General features: G+C 35.1%; 2 protein-coding genes across 4 annotated transcripts in view; both read left to right on the top strand.

Moving 5' to 3' along the window:
* The first annotated feature begins 3,063 nt into the window (after positions 1-3,063).
* Positions 3,064-9,801, top strand: bmp10l (bone morphogenetic protein 10, like). The gene is made up of 2 exons (XM_084104678.1): positions 3,064-3,645; positions 5,350-9,801. Exons 1-2 carry the CDS (start codon positions 3,348-3,350, stop codon positions 6,192-6,194), a joined length of 1,143 nt encoding a protein of 380 aa, XP_083960804.1. The 5' UTR covers positions 3,064-3,347; the 3' UTR covers positions 6,195-9,801.
* Positions 9,802-11,393: 1,592 nt separating this feature from the next.
* The window catches only part of smad4a (SMAD family member 4a), a 26,506-nt gene continuing 19,089 nt past the window's right edge, over positions 11,394-18,810 (top strand). Inside the window, exons 1-5 of one of the 3 annotated variants that reach the window (XM_084104573.1) lie at positions 11,394-11,714; positions 13,140-13,478; positions 14,420-14,594; positions 14,947-14,976; positions 17,033-17,242. In XM_084104573.1, the coding sequence (XP_083960699.1) occupies positions 13,236-13,478; positions 14,420-14,594; positions 14,947-14,976; positions 17,033-17,242 (658 nt within the window). In that variant the 5' untranslated portion in view covers positions 11,394-11,714; positions 13,140-13,235. The remainder of the gene's footprint in view (positions 11,715-13,139; positions 13,479-14,419; positions 14,595-14,946; positions 14,977-17,032; positions 17,243-18,810) is intronic. The other 2 variants (XM_084104572.1, XM_084104571.1) reach the window with 2 other exon arrangements.

Here is an 18,810-nt window from a genome sequence, read left to right as displayed (position 1 = left end):
GTTCTTTATAGTGGAAAAAGGTTCTTCTGATCACTAAAATGTTCTTCATGCTAAAACAGTAGTTCTACCAGAAAGACTCGGGAGAATAAATACTGTGACAATTATCCATTTATTAACAACCCAGCAAGCAATAAAGTTCTTTGGCGTAGGCCCCGTCCGTAGCTCACAATCTGAGGGTCCGGACTCTGCATATCCTGCCTGAAGATCAAGGCAGGGGCGCAGCCGACCCCCTGTGAGGTATGGAAGGGACCATCCTGGTGGTGGTGGTGGGGAGGATGGAGGGAAGGATTCGACTTGGAGGTGGTGGGGAGGATGGTGGTGAATTGGAGCGTCAGCATCTGCGAACTCAAACATGAGTAAGTACCGATCTTTTATACCACGAGTGTTAGAATGTGATTGAATAGATGAAAGGTAAAGTGACGTAACAATTAAGTCTTCCCGGCAGAACTTTGATATAGTCACATTTGCGTGATATAAAGTCACATTTGAGTGTTTTAAAGTCACAATTGCGTGTTATAAAGTCACATTTGAGTGTTTTAAAGTCACATTTGCGTGTTGTAAAGTCACAATTGTTTTATAAAGTCCCAATTGCGTGTTATAAAGTCACATTTGAGTGTTTTAAAGTCACATTTGCGTGTTATAAAAGTCCCAATTGCGTGTTATAAAAGTCTCAATTTCGTGATATAAAGTTACAATTGCGTGATATAAAGTTACAATTGTGTGATATAGTCACATTTGCGTGTTGTAAAGTCACAATTGTGTTATAAAGTCCCAATTGCGTGTTATAAAGTCACATTTGAGTGTTTTAAAGTCACATTTGCGTGTTACAAAGTCACAATTGTGTGTTATAAAGTCACATTTGAGTGTTTTAAAGTCACATTTGCGTGTTATAAAGTCACAATTGTGTTATAAAGTCACATTTGAGTGTTTTAAAGTCACATTTGCGTGTTACAAAGTCACAATTGTGTGTTATAAAGTCACATTTGAGTGTTTTAAAGTCACATTTGCGTGTTATAAAGTCACAATTGTGTTATAAATTCACATTTGAGTGTTTTAAAGTCACATTTGTGTGTTATAAAAGTCCCAATTGCGTGTTATAAAAGTCCCAATTGCGTGATATAAAGTTACAATTGCATGATATAAAGTTACAATTGTGTGATATAGTCACATTTGCGTGTTGTAAAAGTCCCAATTGCGTGTTATAAAAGTCACATTTGCGTGTTATAAAAGTCACATTTGCGTGTTGTAAAGTCCCAATTGTGTTATAAAGTCCCAATTGCGTGTTATAAAGTCACATTTGAGTGTTTTAAAGTCACAATTGTGTGTTATAAAGTCACATTTGAGTGTTTTAAAGTCACATTTGCGTGTTATAAAGTCACAATTGTGTTATAAAGTCACATTTGAGTGTTTTAAAGTCACATTTGCGTGTTATAAAAGTCCCAATTGCGTGATATAAAGTTACAATTGCATGATATAAAGTTACAATTGTGTGATATAGTCACATTTGCGTGTTGTAAAAGTCCCAATTGCGTGTTATAAAAGTCACATTTGCATGTTGTAAAGTCCCAGTTGTGTTATAAAGTCCCAATTGCGTGTTATAAAGTCACATTTGAGTGTTTTAAAGTCACAATTGCATGTTATAAAAGTCCCAATTGCGTGATATAAAGTTACAATTGCGTGATATAAAGTTACAATTGTGTGATATAGTCACATTTGCGTGTTACAGTCACAATTGCGTGTTATAAAGTCACATTTGAGTGTTGTTTAAAGTCACATTTTGCGTGTTACAAAGTCACAATTGCGTGATATAAAGTTACAGTTGCGTGATATAAAGTTACAATTGCGTGATATAAAGTCCCAATTGCGTGTTATAAAGTCACAATTGTGTGATATAAAGTTACAATTGCGTGATATAAAGTTACAGTTGTGTGTTATAAAGTTACAATTGCGTGATATAAAGTTACAGTTGTGTGTTATAAGGTTACATTTGCGTGATATAGTCACATTTGCGTGTTATAAAGTCACAATTGTGTGATATAAAGTTACAATTGCGTGATATAAAGTTACAATTGCGTGTTATAAAGTCACATTTGCGTGTTATAAAGTTACAATTGCGTGATATAAAGTCCCAATTGCGTGTTATAAAGTCACAATTGTGTGATATAAAGTTACAATTGCGTGATATAAAGTTACAGTTGTGTGTTATAAAGTTACAATTGCGTGATATAGTCACATTTGCGTGTTATAAAGTCACAATTGCGTGATATAAAGTCACATTTGCGTGTTATAAAGTCACATTTGCGTGTTATAAAGTCACAATTGCGTGTTATAAAGTCACATTTGTGTGATATAAAGTCAGAATTGCGTGACATAAAGTCAGAATTGCGTGACATAAAGTCAGAATTGCGTGATATAAAGTTACAATTGTGTGTTATAAAGTTACAATTGCGTGATATAAAGTTACAATTGTGTGTTATAAAGTTACAATTGCGTGATATAGTCACATTTGCGTGTTATAAAAGTCCCAATTGCGTGATATAGTCACATTTGCGTGTTATAAAGTCACATTTGCGTGTTATAAAGTCACAATTGCATGATATAAAGTCACATTTGCGTGTTATAAAGTCACATTTGCGTGTTATAAAGTCACATTTGCGTGTTATAAAAGTCCCAATTGCGTGATATAAAGTCACATTTGCGTGTTATAAAGTCACATTTGCGTGTTATAAAGTCACATTTGCGTGATATAAAGTCAGAATTGCGTAATATAAAGTCCAATTCTAAGGAAAGAAAGACTGACTTAAGCTATTTTAAGGCATGAAGACATTTTTTCGAGGAAAAAAACGTTTAAAATGTCATTTTGGTGATCAAAGATGTTTTAAAGGATAAAATGATCGACTACAGGGGGACTTTAAAGAACTGACCCGAAATGGCCCTTATATGGAATCGCTGTAAAAACCCTCTTTGTCAAACCTGTATTTTGAAGAGTGTGGATAAGACTCACTGTAAATATGAACGTACTTGTAGTCAGAGCGTATATATACGTTTGAGCTGGAGGTTTGAGAAAGGCATGCATGGAAAGAAGATACAGAAAGTGTGAGGAACCCAGTGGCCCTCAGGAAAGGCCCACAGACCAAGTGGCAACATCTCCAAACTTGTCAGCACAAGCGGGTCGACAGCGTAGTCCTGCCCTCTACTCCCCGATCACAAGATCCACAAGGACGAGGCTGTTTTTCTTCTCGCACCACATCAACCTGTCAGGGGCCGAGGGAGAAAACCGGACCGGCGCAGACATCAGGTGTCCGAAACCTCACATCACATCATCCTAACAACTCACAATAGCTCTAATGGCTCTTTCTGTGTGTCCTCGAGTCCTGGGTCTCTGTGTTCTGCTGGTGTCGTGGGGTCACTGTGGTCCGATCCCTCGTCTGGGAGAGCGGGACGGTGTTGTGGAGAATGTGGACATGCAGGAGGTCCTGGGTCAGTTCCTCCACATGCTGAACTTGAGCGATCCGGGGCCCGGATTGAAGCCGCGCTCCAGCCGCACCAAACCTCCCGAGTACATGCTGGAACTTTACAACCGATTCGCCAACGACCGGAGCGCCACGCCGTCCGCTAACATCGTGAGGAGCTTCAGGAATGAAGGTAATCCTGGTTAATCCTGTTAATCCTGGTTTGGTTCTTAAACAAACGTTAGTTACAAAAAACAAAGGAATCGACCTTTTTTGTTTGTTTTTAACAGTATTTATAGCTTGTCAAGTCACATTTATTTATATAGTGCTTTATATTATACAGCTTCACATTAATAAACAATAAAATAACTAAATTCATCAATAAATACAGAAGCTTCACATTAATAAAGAATAATATAACGAAATTGATCAATTATGAAACAAAACGAGCAGCTGTTCAGAAGACTTTATTCAGATCAATTCAGTTTAATAACTGTCAATGTTGCTAAGTTCATCAATTGTGATTTATTAATTATTGAGTATTTCTGTGTATTGTGCATTTTTTCCCATCCTGTTTCCATGCTTTTGTACTTGTTTCAGAAATAATTATAAGATTTTTCTTTAAAAAAAAATGCAATTTATAATTTGAAATGATAATTATCATTTAAAATTATTATTAGTATTATAATTATTTAACCATTCTTTAATTTAAAAATGTTATTAATTATTTTAATATTGTTTTATATTATTAGTCTTATATTGTTTAATAAATATGATTATTAATATGTGTAAATAAAAAATAAAATAAAATGATTATTATAATAATTTATATTATTAGTATTATAATAATAAATATATGAATTAATATTATTATTTTAAGTCTTAATTATTTATTAATTTATATATAATATTACTATTGTCATTCTTTTACAATTAAACCCAATGATTATTTTAATAATAATTATTATTATTATTATTATTATTATTATTATTATTATTATTTACAAAATAATTATAATTTGTATACTATTTATATATAATATTATTGTAATTATGGGGATATTTTGGGGATATTTAATTTTATTCTATCAATCAATAAATTCCACTAGAAACAAACCTTGTTGTATTATTTTATTTTAATTTAATACTGTGAAGCTGCTTTGATACAATCTGTATTGTGAAAAGCGCTATACAAATATACTTGATACTTGATATATATTCTTTTTACAATTATAACCAATGATTATTTTAATAATACTTTCTTGTTTTTCTCCTGGTGTTTGTATTATTATAATAATTTATGTTTTTAGTATCATACTATTTTAATAAATATATGAATTAATATTATTTCAAATTAAAAATGTTAATTATTATTTTTATATTATTTATGTATAATATTATTTTCTTTTTTTTAATCTTTTTTTTTTTTACAATTAACACCAATGATTATTTTAATAATACTTATTATTATTATTATTATTATTTAATAATATTAATACAATAAATACATTTAATAATATTTAATAAACATTCTTGTTTTTCTCCTGGTGTTTGTATTATTATAATAATGTATATTATTAGTATCATAATATTTTAACAATGATATTAATTATTTTTATTTAAAATAATTTTTTTAAATAATTTTATATTATTTATATATAACATTATTATTATTATTATTCTTTTTACAATTAAAACCAATGGTTATTTTAATAATACTTATTATTATTATTACTATTATTATTATTATTATTTAACCATTCGTTGCATTAAAAATCGAAATGTTTCTTGTTTTATCTCCTGGTGTCTGTTTGTTCCTCATCCAGATTGACATCAGACAAATGGTGTCGTTTTTTTTTTAAGTTTAATTTCTCAATGAAACGTGTCTTTTCCACAGACCACACCTCGAGCAAGAGCCTGCGTACACACCGTCTCCTGTTCAACCTCTCGGTGCCGCAGCACGAGCGCGTGGTCAGCGCCGAGCTGCGTCTTCACACACTCCTCGAGAGAGACTCGATCCAGCGCGTCGGATCCGGGTGGAAGGTGACCGTATTCGACGCGCATTGGGGCGGACGCTACGGCCCAGGTGAGAGAGATCCGCTGGCGTCGAAGCACGTGCACCGCAAGGAGAGCGGATGGGAAGTCTTTGATATGACGAACGCTGTTCAACATTGGCGAAAGCTCAATATCGTGACCCCTAGGCTGGAGGTTCACATTGAAAATCTCCACACGTTTAGAAATACGAAGGTAGACCTTGACATTGACAAGAACCCTGATGGACAACACGAGCCGGTGCTAATCGTCTTCTCGGATGACGAAAACGAAAACTATCGTATGATGGAAGAGGACAACGAACTGAGGACGGATGAAGAGCAGGTGCGCTCAATCAACGACGCCTTGAGAGTTCGGCGCAGCGCTGACACTGAAAGCTGCAAAATAGCCGAGATGCGAGTGAATTTTAAGGATATCGGCTGGGATGAGTTCATCTTAGCGCCGTCTGAATATCAGGCGTTCACTTGTCGTGGCGTGTGCAAATATCCTCTCGCTCGCGAAGTGACGCCCACCAAACACGCCATCATCCGAACGCTGCTCAATCTGAAGAGTTCTGGCAGCGCCTCGCAAGCTTGCTGTGTGCCGACCGAGTTAAAGCCCATATCCCTCCTGTATGAGAACGACAACGGCGTTGTGGTTTTAAATAATAAATACGAAGGAATGGTGGTCAAGGAATGCGGATGCAGATAGTCCGAAAAAGACTGTTTAGTGTATAAAACGTCCGTGAACTGAACGTCCAGAATCTAACTGCATTTTATTTAGGCCTCATGTATATTTACTTGTTGTAAATTACTCTGTTTTCTATTGCACATCCTACTTGTAATATACAACACACTGCTAATCATTTGTCACTTATAATGAGAGAAGTTCAAACTAAGCGGTCACACTTTACAATAAGGTTCATTAGTTAACACTGGTTAGTGTATTAACTAACATGAACTAACCATGAGCAAGACATTTGTTACAGTATTTATTAATCTTTGTTAAATGTTAGTTAATAAAAATACAGCTGTTCATCGTTTGCTCATGTTTTTCATGCACTGGTCAGTTTTTGGACTGTTTAGCTTTTCATAACGTGTTGTTTCAGACTAGTTGAAGAAAGCATCCAAAATACACTTTTAAGTGTTTATTTCATTGCACTTCATCTATTTGCGTCTGTAGGTTTCAATTCTAATGCAAACTCTAATATGTCAACAAAACAAAATAATTTTGACCAAATTGAACTAACGTTCAGGAAATGTATGCAAATGAAAGCATATTTAATTAATAATAACAATAACTAATAATAACTCTTACAAAACAAAACAATTTTGACAAAATTGAACAACATTTGTTCAACGTTCTGGAAATGTATGTAAATGAAAGCATTTTTAATTAATAATAACAATAACTAATAATAACTCTTACAAAACAGAACAATTTTGACGAAATTAAAGAAAATTTGTTCAATGTTCTGGAAATGTATGCAAATGAAAGCATATTTAATTAATAATAACAATAACTAATAATAACTCTTACAAAACAAAACAATTTTGACAAAATTGAACAAGATTTTCAACCTGGCTTTATCCAATGTTCTGGAAATGTATGCAAATGAAAGCATATTTAATTAGATAATGCATCATTTGCATATTCAAACATAACATTTCAGAAAACTTAAAAAAAATAAAGGTTCCAGAAGTGTTTTTTCTTTCACAGTGATGCCATTGGGGAACAAAAATGGTCCTTCAAAGCACCTTCCAGTGATCAGTTCTTTAAAACAACCATTTTTTTCTGTTCCATGGATGTTAAAGGAACCATCGATGCGGAGAAAGAAGCTTTATTTTTAAGAGTGAGCATCTCTTTATATCTGCTTAGCTTCAGCTGCACACAGTCAAATAACATGAGATGTAACCCAAACGTTCCTCCTCCGAGCGCGAATGTTCTCTCGCCCCTGACGGCCGCATGCCATGCGAGCCACAAACACGTTCTCTTCCACAGCTGAGATAAGGAGGTGTCAAAAACCGAGAAGTGTGCGACCCCTCACTCAGGATGAGACCTCATCCCAAGTGGTGTGTCGGTGGAGGCGAGAGCCGTCAGATTCCTGAGTGCCAACAGCAACAGTTTCCAACGATGCCTTCGCTTCCGCTGGCCATCTAATGCGGTGATGAGCAACAGTAATCCAGGGTCCAGTGACCCTCTCAGAGGAAACAGCTCTAGATGGAACCTTTAAAGGAGTAGTTCACCCAAAAATTAAAATTAGCCCATGATTTACTCACCCTCAGACGAACACAATGGCTCTTTCAAGCTTTATAATGGCAGTGAATGGCCATTTCTGTTTTGAAGTCCATAAAAGTACATCTGTCTATTGATGCACTTTTATGATGGACAGATGCAATTTTATGGACAAATGCATTTTTATAAAGGATTGATGCACTTTTATGATGGATAATGATGGATAAATGCACTTTTATGAAGGATAGATGCACTTTTATGATGGATAGATGCACTTTTATGATGGATTGATGCACTTTTATGATGGATTGATGCACTTATGATGGATAATGATGGATAAATGCACTATTATGATGGATAGATGCACTTTTATCATGGATAGATGCACTTATATGATGGATTGATGCACTTTTATGATGGATAATGATGGATAAATGCACTATTATGATGGATAGATGCACTTTTATCATGGATAGATGCACTTATATGATGGATTGATGCACTTTTATGATGGATAATGATGGATAAATGCACTTTTATGATGGATAAATGCAATTTTATGATGGATAGATGCACTTTTATGATGGATTAATGCACTTTTATGATGGATTGATGCACTTTTATGATGGATTGATGCACTTTTTGGACAAATGCACTTTTATGATGGACAGATGCACTTTTATGATGGTTAATGATGGATAGATGCACTTTTATGATGGATAATGAAATGCACTTTTATGATAGATAGATACACTTTTATGATGGATAAATGCACTTTTGTGGACTTCAAAACAGAAACGGCCATTCGCTGTCATTATAAAGCTTGGAAGAGCCAGGAAGGGCTAGGATGACTTCAGGGTGAGTAAATCATGGGGCAATTTTCAATTTTGGGTGAACTATCCCTTTGATTTTTAAGAGTGATCGGGTTAAAGCAAATGTCAGTGAACTTAACGAATAATGCACAAAATTACACTTCATTTCTATGGATTGTGTTTCTTACAGTGCGATGTTATGATGATCTGACATGACTGACGAGCCTCTCTGTGTGTGTGATGTGAATAAACCTGCAGATACTGGCTCCAGCAAACCCTCTCTGGTGTGTCCATGAACTCACACTGGTCTGTGTTCAGACTGGATGTTGTGATCTGAAGCACTAAGTGTTTCAATGTTAAGACCTTTATGAGTGGAGATAAGAGGCATTTCCAGAACACACACCACAGCGGGCAATCATTCCTCAGCACTGCTCGGAAAACACACACACACACACACGCACACATGTTATGGATATCATCATCAAGACTTATTTTGGGCCTCATTTGATTATAATAACTGATAAAGGTGTAGGCTGATAGCTTATTATTCCTACACTTTTGTCATTATAATTCTAAAAAGTGAGACTAGTTTCACTACTAGTTTTAATCGATCTAATCTATTTCTGTCTGTATCATATATCCATCAGTTTATCATCACTCCATCAATTCATCAGTTCACCCATCCATCCATCCATCTCTCCATCCATCCATCCATCCATCCATCCATCCATCCATCCATCCATCTCTCCATCCATCCATCCATCCCTCCATCCATCCATCCATCCATCTCTCCATCCATTCATCCCTCCATCCATCCATCTTTCCATCCAACCTTCCATCCATCTCTCCATCCATCCATTTATCATCCATCCATCTATCTCTCCATCCATCCATCCAACCATCCATCCATCCATCCATCTCTCCATCCATTCATCCATCCATCTTTCCATCCATCCATCCATCCATCCATTTATCCATCCATCTCTCCATCCATCCAACCATTCATCCCTCCATCGATCCATCCATGCATCCATCCAACCATCCATCCATCCATCCATCCATCCATCTCTCCATCCATCCATCCATCTCTCCATCCATCCATCTCTCCATCCATCCATCTCTCCATCCATCCATCCATCCATCCATCCATCTCTCCATCCATCTCTCCATCCATCCATCCATCCATCCATCCATCCATCCATCCAAACAGTTACATAAGACAAGATTTCCTAAAACTTTCATACATTCGTAAATAAAAACAACATCAATACAATTGTTTCATGTATTATATAATGTTTCATTTCTGAGTTATGTTTATTCATTTATTTTGCAAAGTGAACTACACATTCTTTATTTCTTGTCACAGTTATTCCACAAGGAATGAAGAATGCAGAAAGAGAAGCTGGTCATTTGATCTTGGGAGAATTTGAATAAAAATGTTCAATTGAACTTTTGATTTCTCCAGAAGAGACACATGAAAGCGTTTTGAGAAGAAGAACATCAGGCAAAATACTCCACTTTCTCTATTATCCTTTTGCTGTCTAGGAGAAACAAATGGGATTTTAAAGAGTTCTTTTTTATGTTTTTCTTTTCTTGTCAGGCCTTCCACTCTTTTTGATCTGAGCTTCTGAGTTCAATATTTTGGCTCTATTAATTTTTCACAGTATTAATGGGGTCTTTATACATGAAAATATGTAGTTGCCTTTTAAATTTTAGGATTGGGGTCCCTCATAAGGATGATCTTATTCGGGGATCAATAGCATCTAAAAGATCTGAACAACCCTTACAGTACACTGACATTAAAACAAAACAAAACACACACACATAATTATTCTGTTTCAGAGACACTAACAAATGACCGTAACATGATAAAGAATATGGATATGATGCCATTACTTGCTTTCTGAGAATGTGGCAAAAATGTTGTTGACTTGGAATGAGACGCGATGCCCAAAACAGCTGCATATATATAATCAGCTCTGTGTGTGTTTTTATTTAAATTTTTAATTAATTTTTAAAAAAAAAAAATTTTTTATTATCCAACGGACTTTAGTAGTATATAATATAGTATACAGAATTTACATAATGCATGAAAAAAAACATGACAGTGTACAAATTAATATATATATATATATATATATATATATATATATATATATTACTTAAGGATATGACAAGTCTTTCTTGATTTCTTATTGATAATGTTCTCCAGACTGGTGCAATAATTCTTCGTCTCCTGAAGAAAATGAATCAAATTTGGCTTGGATACTGAGCATTTCTTCTTGCGTATATGAAATTTTCCTAATATAATACAAGTTAAATTATTTTTATTACTTTCATTGGAATAAAACATACATATATCAAAATCATTTAATTTAATTATAAAATTTGTTTTCCTTCTAATGAAATTTTCAAATAAAACTTTGTGTATATACAATTACAAAACAGATGGATAATAGATTATTTGTCTATTGAACAAAAATCACATGAATAATATCTAAATCAAACCTCTAACACACTTTTAGCTGGATATATACCATGTGAAATTTTAAATGTAACCTCCTTTACTTTATTTAAACAGTATGCTTCACAAACACACCCAGTTTATATTTCTAAATACACTGGTCCACAATGAGCTTTTATGAGTGGCTGTTTCACCTGTTAAAATATTCCCAATATCAATATGTTTATTAGTACAACAGTGTTTCAGAATATCAATATCTCCTAGAAACATGCTGTGTTTAACATATATTGCCTCAGAAGAATCACTTTCACAAGTTCTTATAAAATGTATAACTTGTTGAGGAATGGCGCCAAATACAACAGCAGAGCTCGGTGTGTTTTGAGCGGGTTGAGGCGCAGTGCGCATGCGCAGCTCGCCATATTGCGCAGCTGGGCGTGAGATAGTGCGTCGAAAACATCGCGGCGACATTGTTTATTTTCGTTGCGCTCAGTGACTGTTTTCACTCTGTTGTTAATAAAAATCTTATGCTAAACCCCAGTCTAACAGGGTTATCGCTCAAATGAATAACTCTTGTCGCTTTAATCCGTTTTAGAGATCAGCTAAACGCGTTAGTCCGGCTGAAGTGTGTTAACGCTACGCGCCGTAGACGCTAACAAGATTCACATCAAAATCCCCCACACTGATACACAAAGACAGATTCATTCCCAGGAGACGCAACAGGTATGTCATTTAAACACCCACTTTGACATTTAAATGTGTTTCATTACTCTGTAGTAGAAGTTAAAGTCTGAAGCAAGCGCTGTTCGTGAGCTAGCATGTAAGTTAGCAGGATGTGCTAGCACAGATCTCGCGTTGTTTACATTCTCGAGCTCGTTTATAAATCACTGTCATCGCATTCATGAGTTCACTGCACATCTCCACATGTGCAAGTCTTCGCACTGTCTCAAATCAAGTGTGTGAAGGATTGTTGGGGTGTGAGACGCTTTCTCTAACGTAATTAAAACATTAGTAAACACGATGTTTGTCCTCAGTGTTTTGATAACTTTATGCTTTTATTTGCTTTAAACATCAGGTACAACATATCTTGTATGTGTTAATATACACAAGTTTATATATATATGTTATATGTGTGTGTGTATTTATATGCTTGTATATTTTTTTCTATATTTTTACCCGCACACACATACAGTACGAGTCAAAAGTTTGGAAACATTACTATTTTTTATGTTTTTGAAAGACTCTTATGCTCATCAAGCCTGCATTTCTTTGATCAAAAATACAGAAAAAACAGATATATTGTGAAATATTATTACAATTTAAAGTAATGTTTTCTATTTTAATATACTTTAAAATATAATTTATTTCTGTGATCAAAGCTGAATTTTCAGCATCATTACTCCAGTCTTCAGTGTCACATGATCCTTCAGAAATCACTCTAATATGATGATTTATCAATGTTGAAAACAATTTTAATATTTGAAATCCGCTTGATACTTTTTTCATAACCTGTGATACTTTTTTTCAGGATTCTTTGAAGAATAAAACGTTAAAAAAGAACAGCATTTATTTAAAGTAGAAATATTTTTGTAATATACTTTACTATTCAAAAGTTTGGGGTAATTTTTTTTTTGTGAAAGAAATTATTAATACCTTTTATTCAGCGAGGATGTGGTAAATTGATAAAAAATTATGGTAAAGATTTAGATCGTTAAAAAAGATTTCTATTTTGGAATAAATGCTGTTCTTTTGAACTTTCTATTCATCAAAGAATCCTGAAAAATAAAATGTATCACAGTTTCAATACAAAATGAACTGTTTTCAACACTGATAATAATCATAAATGTTTCTTGAGCATCAAATCATCATATTAGAGTGATTTCTGAAGGATCATGTGACACTGAAGACTGGAGTAATGATGCTGAACATTCAGCTTTGATCACAGGAATAAATTACACTTTGCTATAATATTTCACAATATATTTTGTTCAAAGAAATTCTAGCTTAATGAACAGAAGACATTAAAAATGGTAATTTTTCCAAACTTTTGACCAGTAATTTAGATATTATATATTATGTGTGTGTGTGTGTGATTATTATTACCCCTCAATATCTCACTATTAATCTCAATCTCGATCCTCCTGTCAGGCGTGTGAATGGACGCTTCACTGACGGCGGTGTCTTGCTGAACCGAGTTTAACCGGCACCGGGAGCCTCGGTAACCCCGAGGCCGATAACCAGCGCATGATGTCCATCACAAACACGCCCACCAGTAACGACGCGTGTCTGAGCATCGTCCACAGTCTGATGTGCCACCGGCAGGGCGGCGAGAGCGAGACCTTCGCCAAACGGGCCATCGAGAGTCTGGTGAAGAAGCTGAAGGAGAAGAAAGACGAGCTGGACTCTCTCATCACGGCCATCACCACTAACGGCGCTCATCCCAGCAAGTGTGTGACCATACAGAGAACGCTAGACGGCCGGCTGCAGGTACACACACATCTCACACTACCAGTCAAAGGTTTGGGATCGGTAGGGTTTTAATGTTTTTAAAAGAAGTCTCTTCTGCTCACCAAGGCTGCGTTTATTTGATTAAAAATACAAAAATGTTTTCTATGTGAATATATAGTAAAGTGTAATTTATTCCTGTGATCAAAGCTGAATGTTCAGCATCATTACTCCAGTCTTCAGAGTCACATGATCCTTCAGAAATCACTCTAATATGATGATTTGATGATCAAGAAACATTTATGATTAATATCAGTGTTGAAAACATTTTTATTTCAGGATTCTTTGATGAATGGAGAGTTCAGAAGAACAGCATTTATCTGAAATAGAAGCTTTTGTAACATTAAACACTACCGGTCAGAAGTTTGGGGTCAGTAAGAATTTTTATTTTATTTTTGGGGGGAAATAAATAAAAGAAATCAATACTTTTATTCATCAAGGATGGATTAAATTGATCAAAATTTACAGTAAAGACATTTATAATGTTACAAAAGCTTCTATTTCAAATAATTGCTGTTCTTTTGAACTTTCTATTCATCAAAGAATCCTGGAATAAAAATGTTTTCAACATAAATGTTTCTTGATCATCATATTAGAGTGATTTCTGAAGGATCATGTGACACTGAAGACTGGAGTAATGATGCTGAACATTCAGCTTTGATCACAGGAATAAATTACATTTTAAAATACATTAAAATAGAAAACCGTTATTTTAAATTGACATAATACTAAACAATATTATTTTTTGTTGTTGTATTTTTAATCAAATAAACATAGCCTTGGTGAGCAGAAGAGACTCGCACCGATCCCAAACTTTTGACTGGTAGTGCACATGCACATCTGTATATACTGGTGTTGTTAAACGCATACTTCAGTCTGATTGGCTGTACTCTAGTCCTCTGTCTGTGTGTGTGTGTGTTCAGGTGGCTGGTCGTAAAGGATTCCCACATGTCATCTACGCACGGTTATGGCGATGGCCTGACCTTCATAAGAACGAGCTGAAACACGTCAAGTACTGCCAGTTTGCCTTTGACCTCAAATGTGACAGCGTGTGTGTGAACCCCTACCATTACGAGAGAGTCGTGTCTCCGGGAATCGGTCAGTGGATGTGTTTATACTTCTGTTTCAATCGGACTGAGTTAATTCCAATTCATGAATCTGAGTTTCGGTTTCGATCCGATCAAGTGTTCACATGTTCTCTCGATCGGATTAGAAAAGGAATAAACCCCTTTCAATCCGATCGACGTGTCATTGGGATCGAGCTCAGTCGGATCGATTAAAGTGTTTACATGAAGGATTTTCAGTCCGATTGAGCCGTCAGTCCCATTACTAACGGATGATTTGTTTGCATGTAAACGTAGCCACTGTGATGTTTGTTTTAATAGCGTTAAGCTCATTCATCATGTCCTCTATGCATAATTCATCTATCCTGTATTTTCTTCTAATCTAGATTTATCTGGACTCACACTGTCAGGCTCTGGTGAGTGATATTCTCTGGGAAAAGACCTTCTGGTTGTTTTTGCAGCGTTTTGAATAGATTTAAATTAAAGTCAACATGAAATCTTTTTATTTTTATTTTTTATTTTATACATTCCTTGTAGGGCTGACCAAAATTTTAAAAGTCCCCCTGTGGTGAAAATCCATCTTTTAATGTTGTTTATGTGTCTATGTGGTGTTTTTAATCTGCTTTAAGACAAACCATGTGTAAATTCATAAGTCGACTCCATTGCTGAGTATTTTCTCCTTAAAACTGCAGTGAACCAAAGACGGTCTCAAAAACACGCTTTGAAATCGCTGGTGTTTCTGACGTCACAAACTACCTTGTAACCAATCAGATCAACGTGTGATCGACAACCAGTGGATCTCTGAGCTGAGTGAGTGAGTGGAGGCGGGCCTCATTTGCATATTCATAGAACCGCAAATACTAAATGAGGCGAGGGTGTCGAGTTACATTCAAGATATTTTAAGACATGAAGAAATTCTTTCAAGGAAAACATTTAAATATGTAATTTTGGTGATCAAAGATGAGTTTTAAGAGATAAATTATTGACTACAGGGGGACTTTAACACACAAAATGAGTATTTATTTAACAATAATATTTCAGAGTTAAATTTTACAATTTAAAATGCCAATTTTGACAACAAAATATGTAGGGCGGGGCTTGATTGTGTCCGTGTGGAATTGATTGGATGGTTGTGGTTTGCTATTGGCTAATCTCATGTGAGTGACAGGTTGCCCCGCCCTCGTCATCCGAGAAGAGAAGAGATGCTGCAAGAGGAAGTTATTCTGATTCAAGATTATAAAAAACAATAATGATGTGCACCGATAAATCATTTACAATAAAAACTATATTACTATAAACACTATATATTACACATAAAATAAGAAGTGCCAATTTTGATTTCATGGTGACTTTAATGACACAGACAGCAGCGGGTTTATTAGGCTACTGTCACTTTAAGACCGAATGCACTGATCTTATTTTTCCCGATACACATGATTGTTTACCATTCAAAAGTCTCCTTAAAATGACATTACGGAAGTAAAATGTGTTTCATATGCATTTTCATACACTTGACATTAGGGCTGAACGATATGGACAAAATTTCATATCTCGATTTTCATGCCAGATATCTCGATATCGATACAATACGATATATATATATATATATATATATATATATATATATATATAAATACAGAATCTAAATTAAAATGTGTTTGATTTAAGCCTACATTTCAAAATTTTGTGTCAGAAAATGTATTGTTTTTAAGCCTTTCGCACGTACGATCACACAGGCGTAATCAGTCTAGGCTGGTCCCTGGAGCGTACGATCAAGTGCATCACATGATCAACTGCTAAATTCAAATGTTGAATTTAGCCAGAGACAGGCGCGCTCAGAGCTGTAATATATCACAACTTTTCAGTGTTTTCAACCACATACTGTTTATTTTAGGTTTCAAACATATAAATTCGCATAAGTACTAAAAAAACAATACATTTAGAGTTTGTAAAATACACACTGATGTCTATGGAAGAGGTAATAATAATCCTTTCCATTATAATTCGACACGTTTTATTCATATCAGATACACATTGTGTAAGTAACTTCAATGTTTACTCTATTCTATTCCCAGTTCACCAGCCACTTACTTTTAAGTATTTCGGGAGAAGTGGATGAATTCACGTGTTGTAAACATAGAGGTTGTAAATCCAACAGATCCGATTCTCTGAACTGCGTCTGCGGCACAAACTAACACGGCGGCGCCCATCGCGCATACAGCTCAACTAACGCGATCGTTATAAAGGTGTTTAAACAACAATATACTTCCACTTGCATGTATTTGACAATCGGAATATCAGATATTTCATGCCATAGCGAACACATTTGTGAATATTCTGAATAAAAAAGGAAAAATGACATAAAAGCATACATAATATCTTGAAAGTTCATATCTAGATATAGATACGATAACGATATATCGTTCAGCCCTACTTGACATGGAATGTGCATCTCTATATGATGTCTTTCAGGTCCATCAGCCCTGATGGTGAAGGATGAATATGATTACGAGTCGCAGCAGTCTCTGCCCAGCACTGAGGGACACATGCAGACGATTCAACACCCGCCCTCGAGACCGGTGGCCCCGGAGCCCTTCAACACGCCGGCCATGCTCCCGCCAGCAGAGGGCAGCAGCTCCGCCTCCAGCTCCGCCTTCTCCAGCATCGCGGTCGGATCCGCAAGTACGACACACACACAGTTCCTCAGTATATCACTTAATCGCATAGGCCATGCTGAAAAGCTTTCTCGTTTGTGTAGGCGTCATATTTAGGGATGCACAGTATATCGGAATCAGCCGATATATGTTCATTTTCAGCGTTATCGGCCCGATAAGAAAATTTGGCCGATATATTAAAGCCAATAAATAATGTATTATTTCCTTCAGCTGAGACTCTTCAGATGTTCTTTTGTTTTTGTATTCAGGCTCTCAAAATTATATGAAACTTTTAGATTTAGATTTACGACCAATATATCGGTTATTGGCTTTCAGATATAAAGAGTTATCGGTATCGGCCAAATTGTTCATATCGGTGCATCCCTAGTCATATTCTTCATCGGTGTCTTGTAGGGCTGGGCGCTATGACCGGAGAGATTCAGTGTGATCACATGATCAGCACTGGCTGTTACATTACTCACGCATGAGAATGACAAACAAACGTGGACTAATGCACAAATACCAAGTGGGATGTGTTGAGCAACGTCCTGCATATGTCAGTGTATACATTTACATTTCTGCATTTGGCAGATTTATATTGCATTGAAGGTATTCGACTATATTATGAGTGATGCACCGAAATTAATTTTTTACAGAGTTTTCATTTAACCAATTAACCAAAAACGTAAAGAGTTTATTTAATAATCAATTAATCAGATTTATTTAATAATAAACACTAACATAAAAACTTTTATATAAAGTTTAAATTGCACATAAGGCAATTTATTTTTAACTTTAAAAATAATAGGAATATTTGTTGTTGTAATATTCAAACGGTGGCTGTAAATAAAACTGTTTTTTATAACAGAAGATAATATAATGAATTTGTAATATAGTGCATATATTTATCAAAATGCTTCTCGCTAGAGTTATTTTTCTAGCTGACTATCGAGTTTATGGTCATTGAACGGCTTTATTGACGCTTTAAGCAAAAACTCACTTAATTTTCATTTATTACCCCAGAAAACAAGACATAATATCTTATGGCATTTTACTACTTTAGTAAATGCATCTTGATTTAAGAATTTGTAGATATTTGGACTGGACACAAGACAAAAATACAAAGTAAGAAAAGCATTTTTTACAGTGTATTGTTAAATTATTGTATACAATTGATTTAAATATTATTGTTATTATGATTGTTTTAAATGTATTACTCCAGAGTTTGCCATTAATATACATCTTAAAGCCTTAAAGTCCCTCTGTAGTCAATCACTTTATCCCTTAAAACTCATCTTTGATCACTAAAATTTAAACGTTTTTTTCCTTAAAAAAAAAAAATCTTAATGCCTTAAAATATCTTGAGTGTAACTCGACACCCTTGCCTCATTTAGTATGCGTGGTTCTATGAATATGCAAATGAGCCCCGCCTCCACTTCCTCACTCAGCTCAGAGATCCACTGGTTGACGATCACACGTTGATCTGATTGGTTACAAGGTAGTTTGTGACCTTGTTTGTGAACTTTGTTTGTGCAACTCAAAAGTCATTTGCAGTTGCTGAAATTTCGGTGCATCACTATATATGATGAGTTAAAA

This window comes from Abramis brama (assembly GCF_963993115.1).
Source record: "Abramis brama genome assembly, chromosome: 25".
Lineage (NCBI taxonomy): Eukaryota > Metazoa > Chordata > Actinopteri > Cypriniformes > Leuciscidae > Abramis > Abramis brama.
This window is presented reverse-complemented; position numbering and strand designations above follow the sequence as displayed.

Coding starts and splice junctions, on each gene's coding strand:
- bmp10l (XM_084104678.1), top strand. CDS start 3,348: ATGGCTCTTTCTGTGTGTCCTCGAGTCCTGGGTCTCTGTGTTCTGCTG. Junction 3,646..5,349: donor GAGGAGCTTCAGGAATGAAG/GTAATCCTGGTT, acceptor TCTTTTCCACAG/ACCACACCTCGAGCAAGAGC.